The 19,025-nt window shown below is 46.7% G+C and overlaps 1 protein-coding gene across 8 annotated transcripts in view; it reads left to right on the top strand.

Moving 5' to 3' along the window:
* The window catches only part of LOC310753831 (far upstream element-binding protein 3-like), a 347,698-nt gene that overhangs the window by 153,334 nt on the left and 175,339 nt on the right, over positions 1–19,025 (top strand). For all 8 annotated transcript variants that reach the window (XM_083595188.1, XM_083595185.1, XM_083595189.1 and 5 more), the window contains one exon: positions 18,535–18,697. In XM_083595188.1, coding sequence (XP_083451314.1) covers positions 18,535–18,697 — 163 coding nt within the window. The remainder of the gene's footprint in view (positions 1–18,534; positions 18,698–19,025) is intronic.

Below are 19,025 nucleotides of genomic sequence, written 5' to 3'. Positions count from 1 at the left end.
GAAACAAGTGGATAGGGTTATAAATAAGATTATTGTACAAGGAAAAGAAATTATAGACCCGGACCAAATAAAAATGATGTTTAGGAATTTTTATAAAAAATTATACGAGTTGGAAGACAAAGATGAGAATAAAATTAAAGAGTATGTAAGAGAAAACAAATTCCCTGAACTAGATGGCAAGGAATTTAGTAATTTAAACTCGTGCATAAGCTCAGAAGAAATGAGAGGTGATAAGGAAAATGGAAACTGGGAAATCACCAGGCCCAGACGGAATACCGATTACATATTACAAGAAACTAGAAGAAGTAATAATCCCTAGACTTAAAAAGATCATGAATGAGATAATGGAAGAAGGGAAAATTCCTGACTCTTGGCGCGAAGCGTGGATAACCTTATTACCAAAACAAGGAATATTACAGGCCAATTTCACTATTGAATATTGATTACAAAATTTTCGCAGGTGTGTTAGCAAATAGATTGAAAAAATGCTTGAACAGAGTAATAGGCAGGGACCAGAATGGCTTCTTACCGGGGAGACAGATAAAAAATAATACAAGAATAGTGATTGATCTTCTAGAATATATTGATATGAAACCTAGCAAGAAGGTGGCAATGCTACTGGTAGATGCGGAGAAAGCCTTCGACAGTGTGGCCTGGAATTTTCTGGTCCACACTGTGGAAAGTTTGAAACTTGGGAACAAAATTTCGAATGGTATTAAAGCGATATATGAAAACCAGAAAGCTAAGCTAATAATTAACAATGAAATAACTGAAAAATTCCAAATTGAAAGAGGCACCAGACAAGGGTGCCCTCTATCCCCACTTTTGTTTATTATGACGCTGGAAACACTCCTAATAGTGATAAGAAAGGACCCAAAAATCAAGGGGATTAGTCTAGGTAACAGACAATATAAAGTCAAAGTGTTTGCGGACGATGTAATCATTACTACAGAAAACCCAGAAGAAAGTATACCAGCAACACTAAAGAAATTGTTTGAATATGGAGGACTACCAGGCTTTAAGTTAAATAAAGAAAAATCTAAATTACTAACGAAAAATATGGGGGTAAAGGAACAGGAAGAACTGGAAAGAGTAACAGGCCTTAAAATTACCATGAAAGTTAAGTATTTGGGGATCTGGATCACAAATAAAAATACCAATTTGTACAAGGATAACTATGTGAAGAAGTGGAAGGAAATAAAAGGATATCTAAATAAATGGAATAAATTGAACTTGTCCTTATGGGAAAGGATATCCTTGATAAAAATGTCAGTTCTACCAAAGATGCTCTTCCTTTTCCAGATGATCCCAATAATTATCGGGGCAAAATGTTTTAAAGGTTGGCAAAGGGATCTTTCTAATTTTATCTGGCAAGGTAAGAAACCAAGAGTAAGGTTCAAAGTTCTGATGGAGCCTAGAGAAAGGGGCGGGTTCGCAGTCCCAAACCTCAAGCTGTATTTTGAGGCTGCATGCATGACATGGCTGAAAGATTGGATGTTACTGACAGATACCAAAATCTTGGACCTGGAGGGCTGGGACAAAGTTTTCGGGTGGCATGGCTACCTGGGTCACGATAAAATAAAAGCACATAGAGGATTCACTAACCATTTGGTGAGAAAGGCCCTATTCGAAGTCTGGGAAAGAAATAAAACAATAGTAACAGCCAAAACTCCCTGGTGGCTATCACCTATAGAGTCATCAGCCTTGCATAGAAGCAATATGAAAGATTGCTGGCTAACATATAGGGAACTCGTAGAAGAGATAAAAGATTGCCCAACAGTAAAGAAATTTGAAGAATGAAAAGAGAGGGGAGTGAATTGGTTAGAATATTTCCAATTAAAAACAATATTTGAGAAGGATAGTAAGCTTAAGGGGTTTGATAAAAAAATCTTGGTATGGGAAAAAGAAATTTTATATAACAACCAACAGACTCTCTCAATAATATATAAACTGTTACAAAATGGGAAAGTAGAAAAGGAGGAAAAAGGAGACGCTATTAAAAAATGGGAACAAGATCTGGGCCACCCAATTGAATATAATGAATGGGAAAGACTATGGACAAAAAATATAAATTTTACAGCATGTTACCTAAGAAGAGAGAACTATATGAAAATGTATCGCAGGTGGTACCTGGCACCAGAAAGGCTTGCAAAAATGAATAAAACATATAATAATAAGTGCTGGAGATGCAAGATACAAAAAGGAACCTTCTACCATATGTGGTGGGCATGCCCCGAAATTGGGAAATTTTGGAGCATGATCCACAAAGAAATAAAGAAAATATTAAGAATATCATATAGTAAAAGGCCAGAGGCATTCCTTTTAGGAATTTTAAATGACGAGGGGGGCCGCTAGGGGCGCCTTGGAAGATGGCGGATATTAACATCTATCCAACCCGCACGAGGTAATTAGAGGCTGATTATGGGGAGTAAATCAGTCTCCCTTCATCTCTCCAGGGGGGAGAGATGCAGTTTTCACCCGCTGTTGCCATAAATCACCTCCGAGTTCGGAAGAAGGAGGGGGTGAGGCACTGGGTGCACAACCCTCGGCGGGCCTCGGAACTCCTCCGAAGCTGCTCCACGTGCGAAACTAGTTACTTAAAAGAAAAAAATTGGTGAAAGATAACGCACATGCTTCAAGAGAGGCAGGAGGTTCTTATCTGCTAATATTTTTACCACTGAAATGAAGAAGACTGAGACGGAAGATTATATCAAAGTACTACAGACATGGTATGTGGAATGGAATGCGACAGAACTGAAAGGGGGGGGATGACTTTTTATTTTTTTTTGCTCTATGTGATTAACTAATAACCCTCCCTCTTAGAAGATCCGTCACAGCAACTAATTGCAAATGGGACTAAAAATGAATTGTGTGGGAATAATTTGAACTTAAAGGTTTTACTCTGTGAAGGATTTGGAAAGAAGAAGGGCTCTCTTGTGATGCAGTAAGAATGGAGATTTGATACGAGACCTGTGTTGCAGAGGTTTGGTCTTGGGGAGGGCGAGCCGAAGATTTATTACTTTCAAGGAGATTGCGATCTGGAAGGGGCAGCCCTCCTGGAAAAAGACTAATTTACGATGCAACAGGTCAGGAAAGTTAAAGAGCGAGCTTTTAGACTGTATTCCATCAGAACGACAAAATGGTGATTGCTTGCTCGAGTGGAAATGCCTGGATTATTGGATGAGAGCGGTTTACGAGAGAGCAGTACAAAGCCCACACAGAAACACAAATAAGACTGTTTTTTTCAACCCACTTGCGGAGCAATTCGGAGGTGAATGAAAAGGAAAATGAGTAACGACAAGGATTGAGAAGAGGGGACTGGAAATATCATTCTTAAGATGAAAGCAACACAAATATTCGAGGATTGGACGACTCCTACCGATCGAGAAGCATGGGTACCCCCCACAAAATTTTTTAATTTGGAAAACAATTGGACTACATGATATGTATTGTTATAATTTGGATTAATTGATTTGATGTGTTTAATTTGGTAATATGAAACTTAATAAAAATTATTTAAAAAAATAAATAAAAAGGAATTTTAAATGATGATATTCCAAAAGACAAAATTAATTTTTTCTTATACGCAACGTCTGCAGCAAGAATCCTGGTGGCTAAGTACTGGAAAGGGAATCAGTTACCCACTAGGGGAGAGTGGCTATGTAAGCTCTCAGAATACTTAGAATTAGCCAAATTGACAGACATAATAAGACAAAAACAAAAAAGTGAAGTAAAAAAAGAATGGGAGTGCCTAAATGAATACCTCAAAAGTCAAGGTTTGAGGGCAGAAATCTGGCTGAGTCTGGAATAATCTTGTGAAGTGAAAGGATATGAAAGAAGGATTTATATCTAGATGTTAGGATAGAGATGATAAAGAAAACAGGAAGACACAATGAGAGATAAAGGAGGTGCTGTGGGATTGGTGGAAGTCAATGTCTGGTTGTTGTTGTTTTAGTGTTTATAATATTAACTTGTAAGATATGGATTTGTGTTTTTTTGTGGTTTTTTTTTTTTAGTTTTCGAATGTTGATTTTTGTGTGTTGTGTATTATTATTTTTTGATATCTTTCGTGGTGTTGTTGTTGTGTGGAAAATACTAATAAAATTCATTAAAAAAAGAACATAGGCACTTTTTAAGAGCTGAAAAGTTACCCTGCAGTTGTAGATAAGACCCCAAATAAGCATTTGACTGGCCTTCTGACATACAGCTCTTGTTATTCATGGCAGGTGGTGAGTCAAGTCACTTGGAGGAGATAATAATAATAATAATAATAATAATAATAATAATAATAATAATAATAAATTTTATTTATATCCCGCCCTCCCCAGCCGAAGCCGGGCTCAGGGCGGCTAACAACAATAAAATAATGCAACATTCTAAAAACATTTCATTATAAAAATTAATTAAAATCAAATGGATGGCAACCATTAAGCAAAGATTCTGTGCAGATTGCCAAAGGAAGGAGGAAGGCTGCGCCCTGACCAAAGGCCTGGTGGAACAGCTCTGTCTTGCAGGCCCTGCGGAAAGATGTCAAATCCCGCAGGGCCCTAGTCTCTTGTGACAGAGCGTTCCAACAGATTGGAGCCGCAGCCGAGAAAGCCCTGGCTCTAGTTGAGGCCAGCCTAACCTCTGTGGCCTGGGACCTTCAGGATGTTTTTATTTGAAGACCGTAAGTTCCTCTGTGGGACATACCAGGAGAGGCGGTCCCGTAGGTACGAGGGTCCTAAGCCGTATAGGGCTTTAAAGGTTAAAACCAGCACCTTAAACCTGATCCTGTACTCCACCGGGAGCCAGTGCAGCTGGTATAGTACCGGGTGAATGTGATCTCACAGTGAAGACCCCGTAAGGAGTCTCGCTGCGGCATTCTGCACCCGCTGGAGTTTCTGGGTCAGTCTCAAGGGCAGCCCCACGTAGAGCGAGTTACAATAATCCAGTCTGGAGGTGACCGTCGCGTGGATCACAGTGGCTAGGTCAGGGCGAGAGAGATAAGGAGCCAACTGCTTAGCTTGGCGGAGATGAAAAAATACCGCCTTTGTTATAGCTGTAATCTGCGCCTCCATAGAGAGGGAGGTGTCGAAGATTACACCCAAACTCTTAACGGACGGTGCTGGCACTAATTGCACCCCCGCAAGAGATGGGAGTTGCCCCCTCAATCCCATATCGTCCCGTCCCATGTTAAAAAGCATCGGGGAGAGTATTGCACCCTGAGGCACTCCACACACCAAGGAGTGGCGCGATGACAATTCCCCCCCAAGCGCCACCCTCTGTCCCCGACCAGAGAGAAACGAGCGCAGCCATTGAAGGACTGTGCCCTGGATCCCCACGTTGGCAAGGCGGTGGTCCAGGAATTCGTGATCGACGAGGTCGAAGGCTGCTGACAGGTCTAGAAGAATCAGCAGCCCCGACCCGCCTCGATCCAGCTGTCTGCGGAGATCATCTGTTAGGGCGACCAGAGCCGTCTCAGTCCCATGACCAGCGCGGAAGCCGGACTGGAATGGATCCAGAGCCGATGTTTCATCCAGAAACCCGCCAAGCTGTTCAGCAACCGCTCTCTCAATCACCTTACCCAGGAATGGAAGATTCGAAACCGGGCGGTAATTGGATAGATCTAAGGGATCTAATGATGTTTTCTTTAAGAGCGGGCGCACCACTGCCTCCTTCACTTCCCCTGGGAATATCCCGGTGCCAAGGAACAAATTGATGATATCCCCCAGGGGGGCTCGCACCTCGTCTGGACACGCTCTAGTCAGCCAAGATGGGCACGGGTCAAGAGGACAGGTGGTGGGCTTTCCAGCTCGGAGGAGTCTGTCCACATCGGCTAGGCATATCCGGTCAAAGTGGTCCAATACTGGACCCGAGGACAGTCAAGGGGCCTCCAGTTCCTTTATTGTATCCAAATTGGCAGGGAGGTCATGGCAGAGCAACAGGACCTTCTCTGCAATAAAGCTCGCAAATGCCTCACAGCTGTGTGTCAAATTGTTATTTAAATTTGGCTGTCCCTCCAGGGACGTTAAAGACCTAATTATACTAAATAATTGCGCCGGGCGAGAGCTAGCAGATGCAATGGAGGCCGAGAAGTAAGACTTCTTAGCGGCCTTCACTGCCATCTGGTAGGTTTTCATAAAAACCCTGTAAGATGTTCTTGAAGCTCCGTCACAGGCACCCCGCCATACTCGCTCTAGCCGTCTGAGGTCCCGCTTCATTTTCCGGAGCTCCTCGGTAAACCAGGGAGCCCGGTTTCTGCGGGGTCGCAGAGGGCGCTTAGGTGCGATCTCATTGATGGCTGCCAGGAGCTGGATATTCCAGCCCTCAACAAGCTCAGTCAATGAGTCGCCAGGGGGAGCAAGGTCCCGCAAGGCTTGACGGAATCTATCAGAGTCCATCAGCCTCTGCGGGCGAGCCCAAATCGGCTTGCCACCTAAGCAGGGTGGGGATGGAAAGTCAATCCTGGCTTTCAGAGCGTAGTGATCAGACCATGGCACCTTCATCGAAGGAGACATGATCACCGACGCCAAAGATCAAATCCAGCGTGTGGCCTGCTTGATGTGTGGGGCCTGAAACAAACTGGGAGAGCCCTAGTGTCGCCATGGAAGACATCAGGTCCAGAGCCTGTGAGGAGGGAGTGGCATCAGCATGGATGTTGAAGTCCCCCAATACCAATAGGTTAGGGAACTCCAAGGCCCAGCCGGCCACCGCCTCCAGCAGGCCTGACAGGGTGGCTGCTGGTGCACTAGGTGGCCGGTACACCAGCCAGACAGCCAAGCTCACCTCGGAGCCCCACACTAGGCCAACACATTCAATGCCGGGGATCGATGGCGATGGTAGAGCCCTGAAAGAACAATCTTCCCGGATTAATAATGCCACCCCTCCCCCCCGGCCCACAGTCCACGACTTGTGGAGGACGGAGAAACCTGGGGGCGCCATCTCTCGTAAGGTAGCAGTTTCCCCTTCACACACCCTGGTCTCTGTCACACAAGGCAGGTCAACCCCCTGTGAGGTAAAGAAATCTCGCAGGGTGGCGGTTTTGTTGCCTATAGACCTGGCATTGCACAACACCAGTGACGGAGGTGAGTAATCCTTGCTCACCCTACCCTCGTCCCTCGGGATGGGGCGCAGATTGGAAGGGGTACGAGCATATCCGTATCTCGATTCCCGTTCGCCTGTGACATCTGCCCCCACCGCCATACCTCCCTCACCCCTCCATGGTAGCAATCCCAAGCCTCATACTAGCCTCCATTTACAAAATAGAAAAACAAAACAAACCAGAAACAATTATACCAAAACAAAACCAATCCCCACCCCACTCAACATCCAACCCCAAACCAGAACAAAATAAAAATACATGAATAAAAACCACCGTTCACGATGGTACAACAAAGTAAAAAGTAAAAACACCTTTAAAACACACACACACAGACATATATATATATATATATATATATATATATATATATATATATATATTATTAACATTTGCTGCAGCAGCACCAGTGTCCTTAAGCTGTGGCGGTGGTGAGTCTGGGCCCCGCCCCCTAGGCCTGGCGGAATTAGCCTGAGGCGGGAGCGGCCTTCCCCAACACTCACAGTGGCGGAAGCAGCAGCAGTCATAGATAGATAGATAGAAACTTTATTCGTGTTAGCCGATGGCCATAGCAACAATAAAACATTACAATATACACAGAAGAAAGGAAATTTAGTATAAAAGCACAGTCTAGGGTCTTGAATCAATGGTCAGATAGTGGCCCTTATTCTAATTGCCCCTGCTAAGAACCTAGCAACCTTTGCTGTTATCTGCTCTGTTTGGTCTGACAGGAGAAAGGACACTGTGACAGTAGTTGTGCATCCTGGGATGGTCAGTACGATTGGGGTGATGATCTCTGAAATATACTCAGAGTCGCAAAGTGATTTCATGCTCTTTATTCAGCTCATAGTGGTGAGGAGGAATGAATGAAAGTCCCCTCAAAGCATCTGCTTTATATACATTATTTACACAATGGGCTGCACATGATTGGTTAATTCCGGAATTCTACTGTAAGCCAATCAGGTTGTGGATTCACTTCTATCTGGAGCATGATTGGGTGGTTCCTGCCAACCAATCATACTGCTGCATTGTTCTAGGACCAATCAGACTGCTGCATTCTGAATCCTATTGTTCTAGGACCAATCAGACTGCTGCCTTTTGGATCCTATTGTTCTAGGACCAATCAGACTGCTGCAGTTTGGATCCTATTCAACTCAGTACATAACACCCCTCCCCTCTAAGTTCCAGTCCTGCCCGGGAGGTCGCATTCATAGTCCTCAAGGTACGCCGGCGGCCTACGTGTGCGTTGCGGCCTGGGGTGTTCCCTGGTCCGGGGTTCAGGTTCTGGCTCGTGTTCCAAGGATGCTGGCTGTGATGGGGCTGTTTGGTCTGGCACAACCGGCTCGCTCAGTCGTGGTTCTGGTTCCGGTGTCCTTTCGGCCTCACGGGTCCTCTCTGTATTTGCTGATTCTGCCTCTCCTGCTTGCCCCTGCTGCTCTATGGGCCTCACTGCCCCACTGTTCCCTTGGGACTCCTCTGACCTGTCCTCTTCCTCCTGGTTTTCTCCCGGGAATCGTCGCCGTATCTGGTCGCAGTGGCGGCGCCAGCATTGCCCCCCATCTGTTAGCACCTCATACGACACGGGGCCAGTGACCCTGGTGACTGTGGCGGGTACCCATGCAGGGCCTGCCCCAAAATTATTTGCGTACACTGGGTCCTGGGCCTCGAAGGTCCGGGGGTTCCTGCCTTCCCCCACCACTACCTCATCCTGAGCTCTATCGGGGTGAAGGCCGTCGAATCTGATTGCAAGGCGCCGACCCATTAGTAGTTCAGCGGGGCTCCGGCCAGTCATTGAGCTGGGGGTGCTGTGCTGTGCTAGAAGGAATGTGGCAAGGCGGTACTCCCAATCCCCTTGCGTCATGCGGCGAAGGGTGTCCTTGGTGGTCCACACCATGCGTTCTGCTTGGCCATTGGTGGCAGGGTGGAATGGCGCCGAATGGATGTGGCGGATGGCGTTCTGAGCTGTGAAGGTTTGGAATTCTCCTGACGTAAATGCAGTCCCGTTGTCTGAGACGAGAGTGTCAGGGAGCCCGTGGGTTGCAAACAGCCTGCGTAGTACTCGGATGGCTGCGGACGTAGAAGTGGACGGTACCAGTGCGACTTCCAGCCATTTGGTGTAGGAGTCCACCACTATGAAGAATGTTTTCCCCTGAAAGGGGCCAGCGAAGTCCACATGCAGGCGTGACCATGGTGCTCGGGCGGACTCCCAGGACTGGACTGGGGCCCTTGGGGGATCTGGGCGGGATTCTTGGCAGGCCTGGCAGTGTTTGACCCAGGCCTCTATCTCTCCGTCGATCCCCGGCCACCACACATAACTCCTGGCAAGGGCCTTCATTCTTACTACCCCTGGGTGTGTCTCGTGTAGGGCTGTGAGGACCCTTTTGCGGAGGGGCTGGGGAACAATGACCCTGCTTCCCCATAACAGGCACCCCTTGTGGGCCGACAGTTCATGTTTGCGGGTTGTGTAGCCGGCGAATTCTGGCCCGGGGCTGCTGCTGGGCCATCCCCTCCACACCCAGTCCAGGACCCGGGAGATGACCCTATCTTTCTTGAAATGGTGTGCAACTTCTTGTGCCTGAATGGGGCGGTCGGGAAGCAGCTCCAGGCTCATAACCTCTTGTGCAGGTGCTGGGTCGGGGCCTGTTTCCAGTAGTGGTAGCCTGCTGAGGGCGTCCGCATGGCCCATCACCTTCCCAGAGCGGTGAATCAGTGCATACTGGTAGCTGGCAAGGAAAACTGACCACCTGAGGACGCAAGGAGACAGCACTTGGGGGGTCTGCTTTTCGGGGGCAAACAAGCCAAGCAACGGCTTGTGGTCAGTCACCACGGTGAAGGGCCGCCCGTACAAGAAATCATGGAATTTTTTTACTCCCTTCACGATTGCCAGACCCTCCTTGTCGATTTGCGAGTAGTTCCGCTCGGTTGCGTTGAGTGTCTGGGAAAAGTATGCCACCGGTACCTCTCTTCCATCTGGGAGTTGGTGTCCCAGGACAGCGCCAATGCCATAGGGCGAGGCGTCGCATGCTAGCACCACCGGCAGCCTCTCGTCGAAGTGTGCCAAGACCAAGTTTGAGACAAGCAAGTCCTTGACTGCCTGGAATGCACCCTCCTGGCGCTGGCCCCACACCCAAGGGGCCCGCTTGTCCAGGAGTCTGTGTAGGGGCTCCGCTACCGCCGCCTTGTGGGGAAGGAAGGAATGGTAAAAGTTCAATAGTCCCAAGAAGGCCTGAAGTTCAGTCTTGTTCTTGGGCGCTGGGGCATCACAAATGGCCCGTACCTTGTCCCCAGTCGGGTGGACCCCTTCTGCGTCCACCATAAATCCCAGAAAGTCCACCTGAGGCACTCCTAGTAGACATTTTTCCCGCTTCACCTTGAGACCCGCCGTCTGGAAACGGTGCAGAACGGTGCGGAGGCGGTCCTCAAACTCCTCTGGTGTGGGCCCGGCAATCAACACATCATCGAAGAAGGGGGTGACACCAGGAATCCCTTTAAGGAGAGAGTCCATTAGATTCTGGAATATGCCTGGTGCCACGCTGACACCGAATTGCAGCCGCTTTACCCTGAACGCTCCTCTGTGTGTCACAATCGTCTGTGCCTCTGCTGTGGCCTCATCTACTGGCAGCTGTTGATATGCTTGGGCCAAGTCCAGCTTGCCAAAAATTTTCGACCCAGCCAGGGTGGCAAGGACATGGCTGACCACTGGCACTGAGTATGCATGGGCCGTGAGGGCCTTGTTTATGGTACATTTGTAGTCTGCGCAGATGCGGACCGAACCATTAGGCTTGATGGGTGTGACGATTGGGGTTTCCCAGGGGGCATTAGGCACCGGCTCCAGCACTCCTTGCTCCATGAGTCGGTCCAATTCCTCGTCTATACGGGGTTTCAGGGCGAACGGGACCCGGCGGGCCTTGAGCCTGACCGGTCGTACTGCGGGGTCAAGCTGTAGAGCAATGGGGGGGCCCATATACTGTCCCAATTTCCCATCAAAAACCCCCGGAAATTCCTTGCATATGGCGTCCACGTCCACTTGTAAGCTCATGTGGTTCACCCCGGTGACAGCTAGCCCCAGTGGTCCAAACCATGCCAATCCCAGTAAGCTAATGTAGGGGCCCTTGACCACAAGCAAGTCCAGTTGCCGCGTCCGCCCTCGGTATTGCACCCTGAAGGTCCCCACCCCCATTGTGGGGACCTTACGTTTCTGGAAGTCCCGGAGGGTGAATGGGGCCGGCCTGAGCTTGGGACCCCCAGTAGGACACAGTTTCCTTAAGGTCCTTGCCGACATTATGGATAGAGTTGAACCCGTGTCAAGCTCCATGCGGCATGGGGCCCCCTCTATCTGTACCTCTACATAAATTTTCTCTACGTTGGGGTGGGGCAACTGGTATACCTGGAAGTCCGTGAGCTCCGTCGAGTTGCCTTGGTGCGTTGGGCCCCGGGACCTGGGGCTCTTGGATTGGTCATCTGATGCCTGGCGTCGGGTGGGTCGAGCCCGACACACCAGGGTGATGTGTCCCAATTTTCTGCACTGCCTGCACTCTGCGTTGCGGAAACGGCAGGTCCTTCTCTCGTGACTTTCTCCACAGCTTGCGCAGTTCCCTCCTTCTCGTCGAGGCAGCTGTGGTATGTGGGCTGCTTGAGTGCGCTGCTGTACTCGGTGCACCTCCTCCCTGTTGGATCCTGAGTCGTCGGTGAGGTCTTCGTGGTGGACCCTTGGTTGGGACGGCTGGCTCGGCCGTGCCTCTTGCGTCGACCTCTCGGCAGCTTCCGTTGCCAGGGCCTCCTCCAGAGCGACCTGGAACGTTAGGTTCTTCTTAGCGTAGAGGCGTTGTTGCAGCTTCTCATCCTTCAGCCCACCGACGAGGCAGTCACGAAGCATGTTCTCCAATTCTGAGAAGTTGCAGAACCGGGCGGCTTGGCGGAGAGAGGTCACAAACCCAGTTATGGTTTCCCCAGGGGCTTGCCGCTTTGCATAGAAGGCATTTCGACGAGCCACCACTGAGGGCTGTGGTGAAAAGTGCCCCTTCAGCTGTTCCATTATTGTTTTATATGGAAGAGTAGCAACGTCTTCAGGCGCAAGGAGAGCCCGGGCGATTTCAAACGTCTCCTCTCCGCAGACGCTGAAGAATATTGCCCTCTTCTTGGCGTCTTCTTCCTCGGTGACCCCTTTGGCTTCTAGGAGGAAGGTGAAACGGGAGGTGTACGCTTCCCAGTCTCCAGATGCTGGGTTGAACGGCGAGAAGCTGCTGTCGGTTGCCATTCTGAGTTCCTTGTGTCCCAGAGCTGAAGCCTGGATACACGGTGCGAGGCAGCGGTGCGGCAAGTGGCGGTGCTGCGGTGCTGTGTGTGGCAGTCAGCTCAGCGGGATCCCACCTTCGTCACCAGTGAAATATACTCAGAGTCGCAAAGTGATTTCATGCTCTTTATTCAGCTCATAGTGGTGAGGAGGAATGAATGAAAGTCCCCTCAAAGCATCTGCTTTATATACATTATTTACACAATGGGCTGCACATGATTGGCTAATTCCGGAATTCTACTGTAAGCCAATCAGGTTGTGGATTCACTTCTATCTGGAGCATGATTGGGTGGTTCCTGCCAACCAATCATACTGCTGCATTGTTCTAGGACCAATCAGACTGCTGCATTCTGAATCCTATTGTTCTAGGACCAATCAGACTGCTGCCTTTTGGATCCTATTGTTCTAGGACGAATCAGACTGCTGCAGTTTGGATCCTATTCAACTCAGTACATAACAATCTCGTTCCTCAGGTCTTTGTAGAGAGTGCAAGACAGGAGGATGTGTGCCACTGTTTCGGTGCTACCGTCTCCACAGGGGCAAAGGCGTTTCTCATGCGGGATCTTTTGGAATCGGCCCTCAAGTACAGCAGATGGCAAAACATTCAGTCTTGCGAGTGTGAAAGCACGTCTGTATTTTGGGATAGCTAGTTTGTACAGGTATGGAGCCAGAGAATCAAAATGGGTAGATGGAAATTGACAATACCATGGGCAGAATTTCCTTATAGTGGCCAGGTTGTTCTGATGCTCGATATCTTTTAGATGTTGGCAAATTAGAATGTTTGCTTTGGTTAGGCCCATAGTGAGTAGGTGTTGTGGGGATAGGCCGCAAGAGTGGAGTTTTTGGTAGATGGTTTTAAGCCAGACACTTTTGTGGTAGTCTTGAAGTAGTAAGGATAATAAACCGGGGGGATTTGAGTTTAGGTGGAGCCAGAAGTTAAAAGTTCTTTGCCAAGTCCGTACTTCTACTGAGGGGAAACTTGCCTCCATTCGCAGTGATGGAGAAAAAATCTGCCTTAAGAACTTTGATTGAACAGCTTCCAAAGTACCAGTCCAAATCTGACCCCCGTATAATAGTTGTGCTAGGGGTTTAGCCTGGAAGACTTATAGGACTGAGAGTATGTGTTTGCCACCCTTTGTATGGAAAATCCGTGTCAGAGTTTTGGCACTTTGGGATGCTTTTTCTTTTCGCACATTTTTGGTGTGCTCCCCATGACCCCATGGACTAGAAGATAAGGCCCAAATGTTTGAAAGCTTTGACCTGTTCGATTGGCTGATTTTCCATACGCCAGCTGTGGGGCCTATAGCTTCTTGAGAAAACCATAACTTTGGTTTTCTGATAATTCATGGCCAGGTGTTCTCTCTGGCAATACACTGAAAATTCTCTTATCAGTTTTTTAGGCCTACTTTTGTTTGGGATAAGAGGAGTGCATCGTCAGCATGTAATAGTATAGAGATTGGTTTTGAGGCCAGCTTAGGGGCATGGAACTCTGGAGGTGTTAGACACTGAACCATGTTGTTTATGTATAGGTTGAACAGTGCTGGGGCTAGAATGCATCCTTGCTTAACTCCCTTTGTAGCTGGTACAGATCCTGTAAGTTGACTGTTGTAGAGCAGCGTACTTTCAGCACAGTGTCTTTATAAAGGCAGTTGATCAGGTATAATAATCTTTTGTCTGTGCTTGAGGTGTTCAACTTAGCCCATAGTCTTGCTCTTGAAATTGAGTCAAAAGCAGCTTTCAAACCAATGAAATCTGCATACAGCACACTGCGTGATTGCTTGGCGTACTTATCTATGAGATGGGCTAGGACAAAGCAATGGTCTATAGTAGATCTGCCTTGCCTGAATCCTGCTTGCTCTTCAGCAAGGATAGCCTCAGCATCAATCCAGTAGGTTAGTTTGTTATGGAGATGCTTTGCATATTGTTGTTGTTTAGTCATTTAGTTGTGTCTGACTCTTCGTGACCCCATGGACTAGAGCACGCCAGGCACTTCTGATAGATCTATAGCTAGTCGGATCTGATGTTGGGCCCTTTTTGAATATTGGGATGTTTACTGCAATGGCCCAGATGTCAGGGAGCAGACCAGATGAATCAATATGAGAGAATATTGCTGCAAACAGGTGCCCACAAGTCAATATTGAACTTCAAAAGTTCCGGGGGCAAATGATCAATGCCTGGGGCTTTATTGTTTTTAGCTGCGTAATTAGTTTTTTTACCTCAGTTATAGATACTGGGGGCCAAGCTGGTAATTTTTCTGGAGATACTGTTTGGTGATTAGGCTGAGCATCCTGGTCTTGAAAAAGTGAGTGATAGTACTGCATTCATTCTTGGGGTTCGATAGTTCAAATTGGCCCATTGCGCTCATGCTCCAGGAGGCCTGATATGGTATGCCAGAAGCAGGATCTGTCCTCGTCATGCGAGGGCTTTATTAAGCTGTGCCAGGCGTTTCTTTTGGCTTTCTGTCTTTTCCATTTTATTAGTTGTTTATACTTCTATCTAAGAGAGACATATGCAGTAAATAGAAGAAGAGACTTGGAGGTTCTATATTTACAGTAAGCTCTCTTCAGGTGTCTTTGCCTGTTTGCACTCAAAGTCAAACCAGTTGGAAAATTCCGTCAACCTTTTTGTGGCAGTGTTTTTGATCACAGCTCTTAAGTGTAGTTGCAGCCAGTCAGTGTCCTGAATGATTTCATGGCCCCAGCAGCGGAGTTAGCTGATATATAGCTGAGCTAAAGGACATCCATACTGCTATTATAAGTGCTTAGCTAATGAGAGAGCCTCAGTTTTTATTTCTAGAAGCTGGTTTTCAAAATTGTGCATGACATGGAGAAAATGCATAGAGAGTTTTTCTCCCTCTCTCATAACACTGGAGCTTGTAGATGCCTTACAAAGGTAAATGTTGGAAGATTCAGGACAAATAAAAGGAAGTCCTTCCATGCAGTGCATAGTTAAGCTATGGAACTCATTTCTGCAGGAGACAGTAATGGCCACCAACTTGGATGGCTTTAAAAGAGGATTTGAAAAATCCACAGAGAAGTCTATTGGTGGTTGTCCTCTCTGTCTCAATGGTCTGAGGCAGAAATGCTTCTGAATACCAGTTGCTAGAAACCACAGGAGTGGGGAGTGCTCTTGTGCTTGGGTCCTGCTTGCAGGTTTCCCACTGGGGCATCTGAGTGGCCAAGGTGAGAATGGGATGCTGTATGAGATGGGCCGCTTTTGGTTTGATCCAGCAGGCTCTTCTTATGTTCTCATTTATTTACTTTGCTTGCCACTAACCCCCTCCTCACCCTCCCCAAGGTCCTCTTTCATTTGCACTGGAGCATTGGCAAGGAAAACAATGGGAGAAACACCTAGGGGGCTTGAGGGGGAGACCCAGGGTCTTCACTCACGCAGCAACTTGATCAAGAGAATAAAGAGTTCCGGAACATTCTGGTGTTGCTTACTGTCTTCAAGCTGCAGTATTAATGAGAGAAGACCCCCACATATCTCTTTTGACGGACAGTGTCTTGTAATAAATAAACAAAAGCACGCAGATTCAAAAGTCCAAAAGAAAAACATTTACTAAAAGGCAAAGGCTTGTTACAAAAACTTCAGAAAATAGCTTCAGACATACAGGTACAAATGAAAGTAAAAGAGAGAGAAAGAGAGCAGCTCACTGAGTGCAGGAATTTATCTCTCCTGGCTCAGCGTGACCTTGAGAATAGTCAGAATAATATTTTCATCAGAAAGGAACCTTCTAGAGTCTTCCAGAATCTTCTAGAATTTTTTAGCACTTTCCAGTTTCTGCCCTCAAAGACTTTAGCCATGACATCTTTCTCTCCCTCTCTTTTTAAAATAATTTAAAGTGTATAGGCATAAACGCATACAGAATACAATAAAAATGGTGGATATGGCGAGTAAAAATAAATGTGAAAGTAGAAAAATTAAACACAGATACAGAGGAGGGGTAAAAAAACCAAGAAACTACTGAAAATACAGTGCTGCATCCAATTGTTGCATCTGAGAAGAAAAAGCGGGTCAATTCAGTTCTCAATAAAACCTCTCCACATACTTGTCTGTGTAGAGCAGTGGGTTTATTGGGCTGTTAAATTGAGTTAGCATAGGAGAAAAACTTATACCATATCAAGTAAAAAAGATCCATTTTTGATGAACCATTAAGGTCTCTCCATTTATTTGTCAGGTGCTCTGACAATTCAGTGTCCCATACTTTTGTTAGCCACTCTTCCTGGGACGAAGATGATTTGGACTTCCAATGGGCAGCCAGTGTCAATCTGGCTGTGGCAAGAAGCATAAGCACAAGAGATTTATGCATGATAAATGGGTTGGTCCCACACTCCAAGGATATGTCAGGTTTGCATTTTTTGGCATAGAAAGTATTGGTTTAAAGTTTTAAGATCTTTCCTATTTTAGTTGTTTCAAGATGGCTTTGGAGGCTTCTCTGTGTGATACAAGCCGGAAGGTTCTAGCTGACAAGTGAGCTTTCTATTATGCCTAGAAACAAGCAGAATGTTCCTGATGTTTGGGTTATTCCTTCAGAGAAGCTGAACTGGTTCAGACTGGTTGTGTTATCTCTTTTTGTCAAGGTCATTCTGTCTCTTTTTCCTTATGGTGTGGTGTTCTGTACATAGTATGCTTAAGTGCTAAGTTTTAGTCTTATTGTAAGTTTAAGCTTTTTTTAATGCAACTGGATTTTTGCTAAGAGACTATGCCAATCCTGAGTTTATAGATTTGAACTGTTGTGCTCATTTACCTTCAGTAAACTTTGCTGAATGAAGCTGATTGCCTCTGACCTACTTTTTGGGAACCCTTCAATGTGTTTGTTTTTACTCTAATTATACATGGAGTGCAATATGGAGCAAAATCATGACAGGAAAGGAGTGCCAGAGCTGGATCTGGGGGAAGTATCTGTCAGGTGATGATGGAAATGGTATCAAAAGTTTGGATCCAGAATTGAACTATGCAACAGTTCCACCACATGTGGAGCAATGTTCCAGTGTGTCCACAGCCCCGCCAACATAAATTGGAATAGCCTTTTGCCAACTCTGGATAGACAGAGTAGAGTCCAATGCCATCTTAATAGTGTCTTCAATGTGGCTTCCTGTATTCTTACAGAGATAGTTTTAAGTGAGGGTTAGACCATATTGCTTCCTATACTTGTTCCTCTATCCGAAGGCACAGATCACTCTCCCACACTGATCATAGCCCCTGGGAAGAGCCTGAAACTTTACTAAGTAGAATTTTGTATATATTGGAAGCCATACCTTTATTACTTAAGGTTGCATTAATACAAAGTACAGTTTGCAATCGGAATTATTGAACCCCCATTGCAAATCAAGTTTATTATCAAAAGTTGCAATTTCAGCTGAATTTGGGGGAACCACTTGAAGCATCTGTTGTGTTGAGCTATTTCAATTGTTTTTGTTTGATTGTTTGATTTACTCATTGCAAACAGCTGAAAGTCTGTAAATTTTGATAATAAACCTGATTTGCAATGGGGTTCAATAATTTTGATTGCAACTGTAGTTAATAGTTCACAGGTGGCTAACCTGTCCCACAAGGAGTGTAAGCACTAGGGGTTGAACACAGGAAACTGCCTCATACTGAGTCAGACCATTCCTCTATCTAGCTCAGTATTGTCTACTCTACACTGAATGGCAATGGCTCTTTAACCTTTCAGGTAGGACATGTCTCTCAGACGTTCCTGGAGATGCCAGGATTGAACCTGGCACTTTCTGCATGCAAGGTAGATTCTACCACTTGAGCTACAAGCAGGCAAGTTAATGGTTTGTGTCAGGTAGGAGAAGCCACTGCAGTGAAAATGAAGTGTTTTGAGAAGTTAGTTGGACTTTGTGACCTCCTTTCCCCCTCTTCCCAACTCCTAAGTCAAAATGGGGTATGTCTGATAGGGGGGTGTCTGATCTAAAACAGAGAATTGCCATCATGGATGCCTGTTATTTCCTCTCTTCTATTTTCTATCCTTTCTCTTTTCATGCTTACCCCACCCCTCAAACTTCCTGCATTCTCATGGTATTCCAGCCTGCCCCCCCAAACGGTTATACCCAGCAAGATGGGAGTGTGTACAGTGTAATAGCTGTTTGCCTTGAGGTGGTTATTATTATTCCCCCCCCTTTTGTTCTCTCCCTTTCCACCTCTTCCAAAGACAAGCAAAGCGGCTACTGGGGCAGATCGTGGACCGCTGTCGGAATGGTCCTGGCTTCCACAGTGACATGGATGGCAACAGCACGATCCAAGAGATCCTTATCCCAGCGTCCAAAGTGGGCCTCGTCATTGGCAAAGGTGGAGAAACAATCAAGCAGCTACAGGTGGGTGTGATGTGGCTTCAGACAGGTGCATGGAGGAGGAGTCAGTGTTTACTAGTTACAGTGGTCCTGGCAATTGCAAGTGGGGAGAATGTTGCTGTTGCAGTCATGTTGTGCTTATGGGCTTCCCATATTGAACATCTACTTGACCACTGTGAGTACAGGAGGCGGGACTAGATGGGCCCTTGGCCTGATCCAGCAAGGCTCTTCTTATATTCTGCCTCCATGGTTGGAGGCAGCAGGCTTCTGAATACCAGTTGCTGGAAACCACAGGGCAAGAGAGTTGCTGTTGCACTTGGTTTCTTCTTTCAGGCTTCCTGCTAGGGCACCT

Source organism: Podarcis filfolensis (assembly GCF_964270895.1).
Source record: "Podarcis filfolensis genome assembly, chromosome: W".
In the NCBI taxonomy this organism is placed as follows: Eukaryota; Metazoa; Chordata; class Lepidosauria; order Squamata; family Lacertidae; genus Podarcis; species Podarcis filfolensis.
Note: the sequence above shows the minus strand (reverse complement) of the source record. Positions and strands in the feature narration are given on the sequence as shown.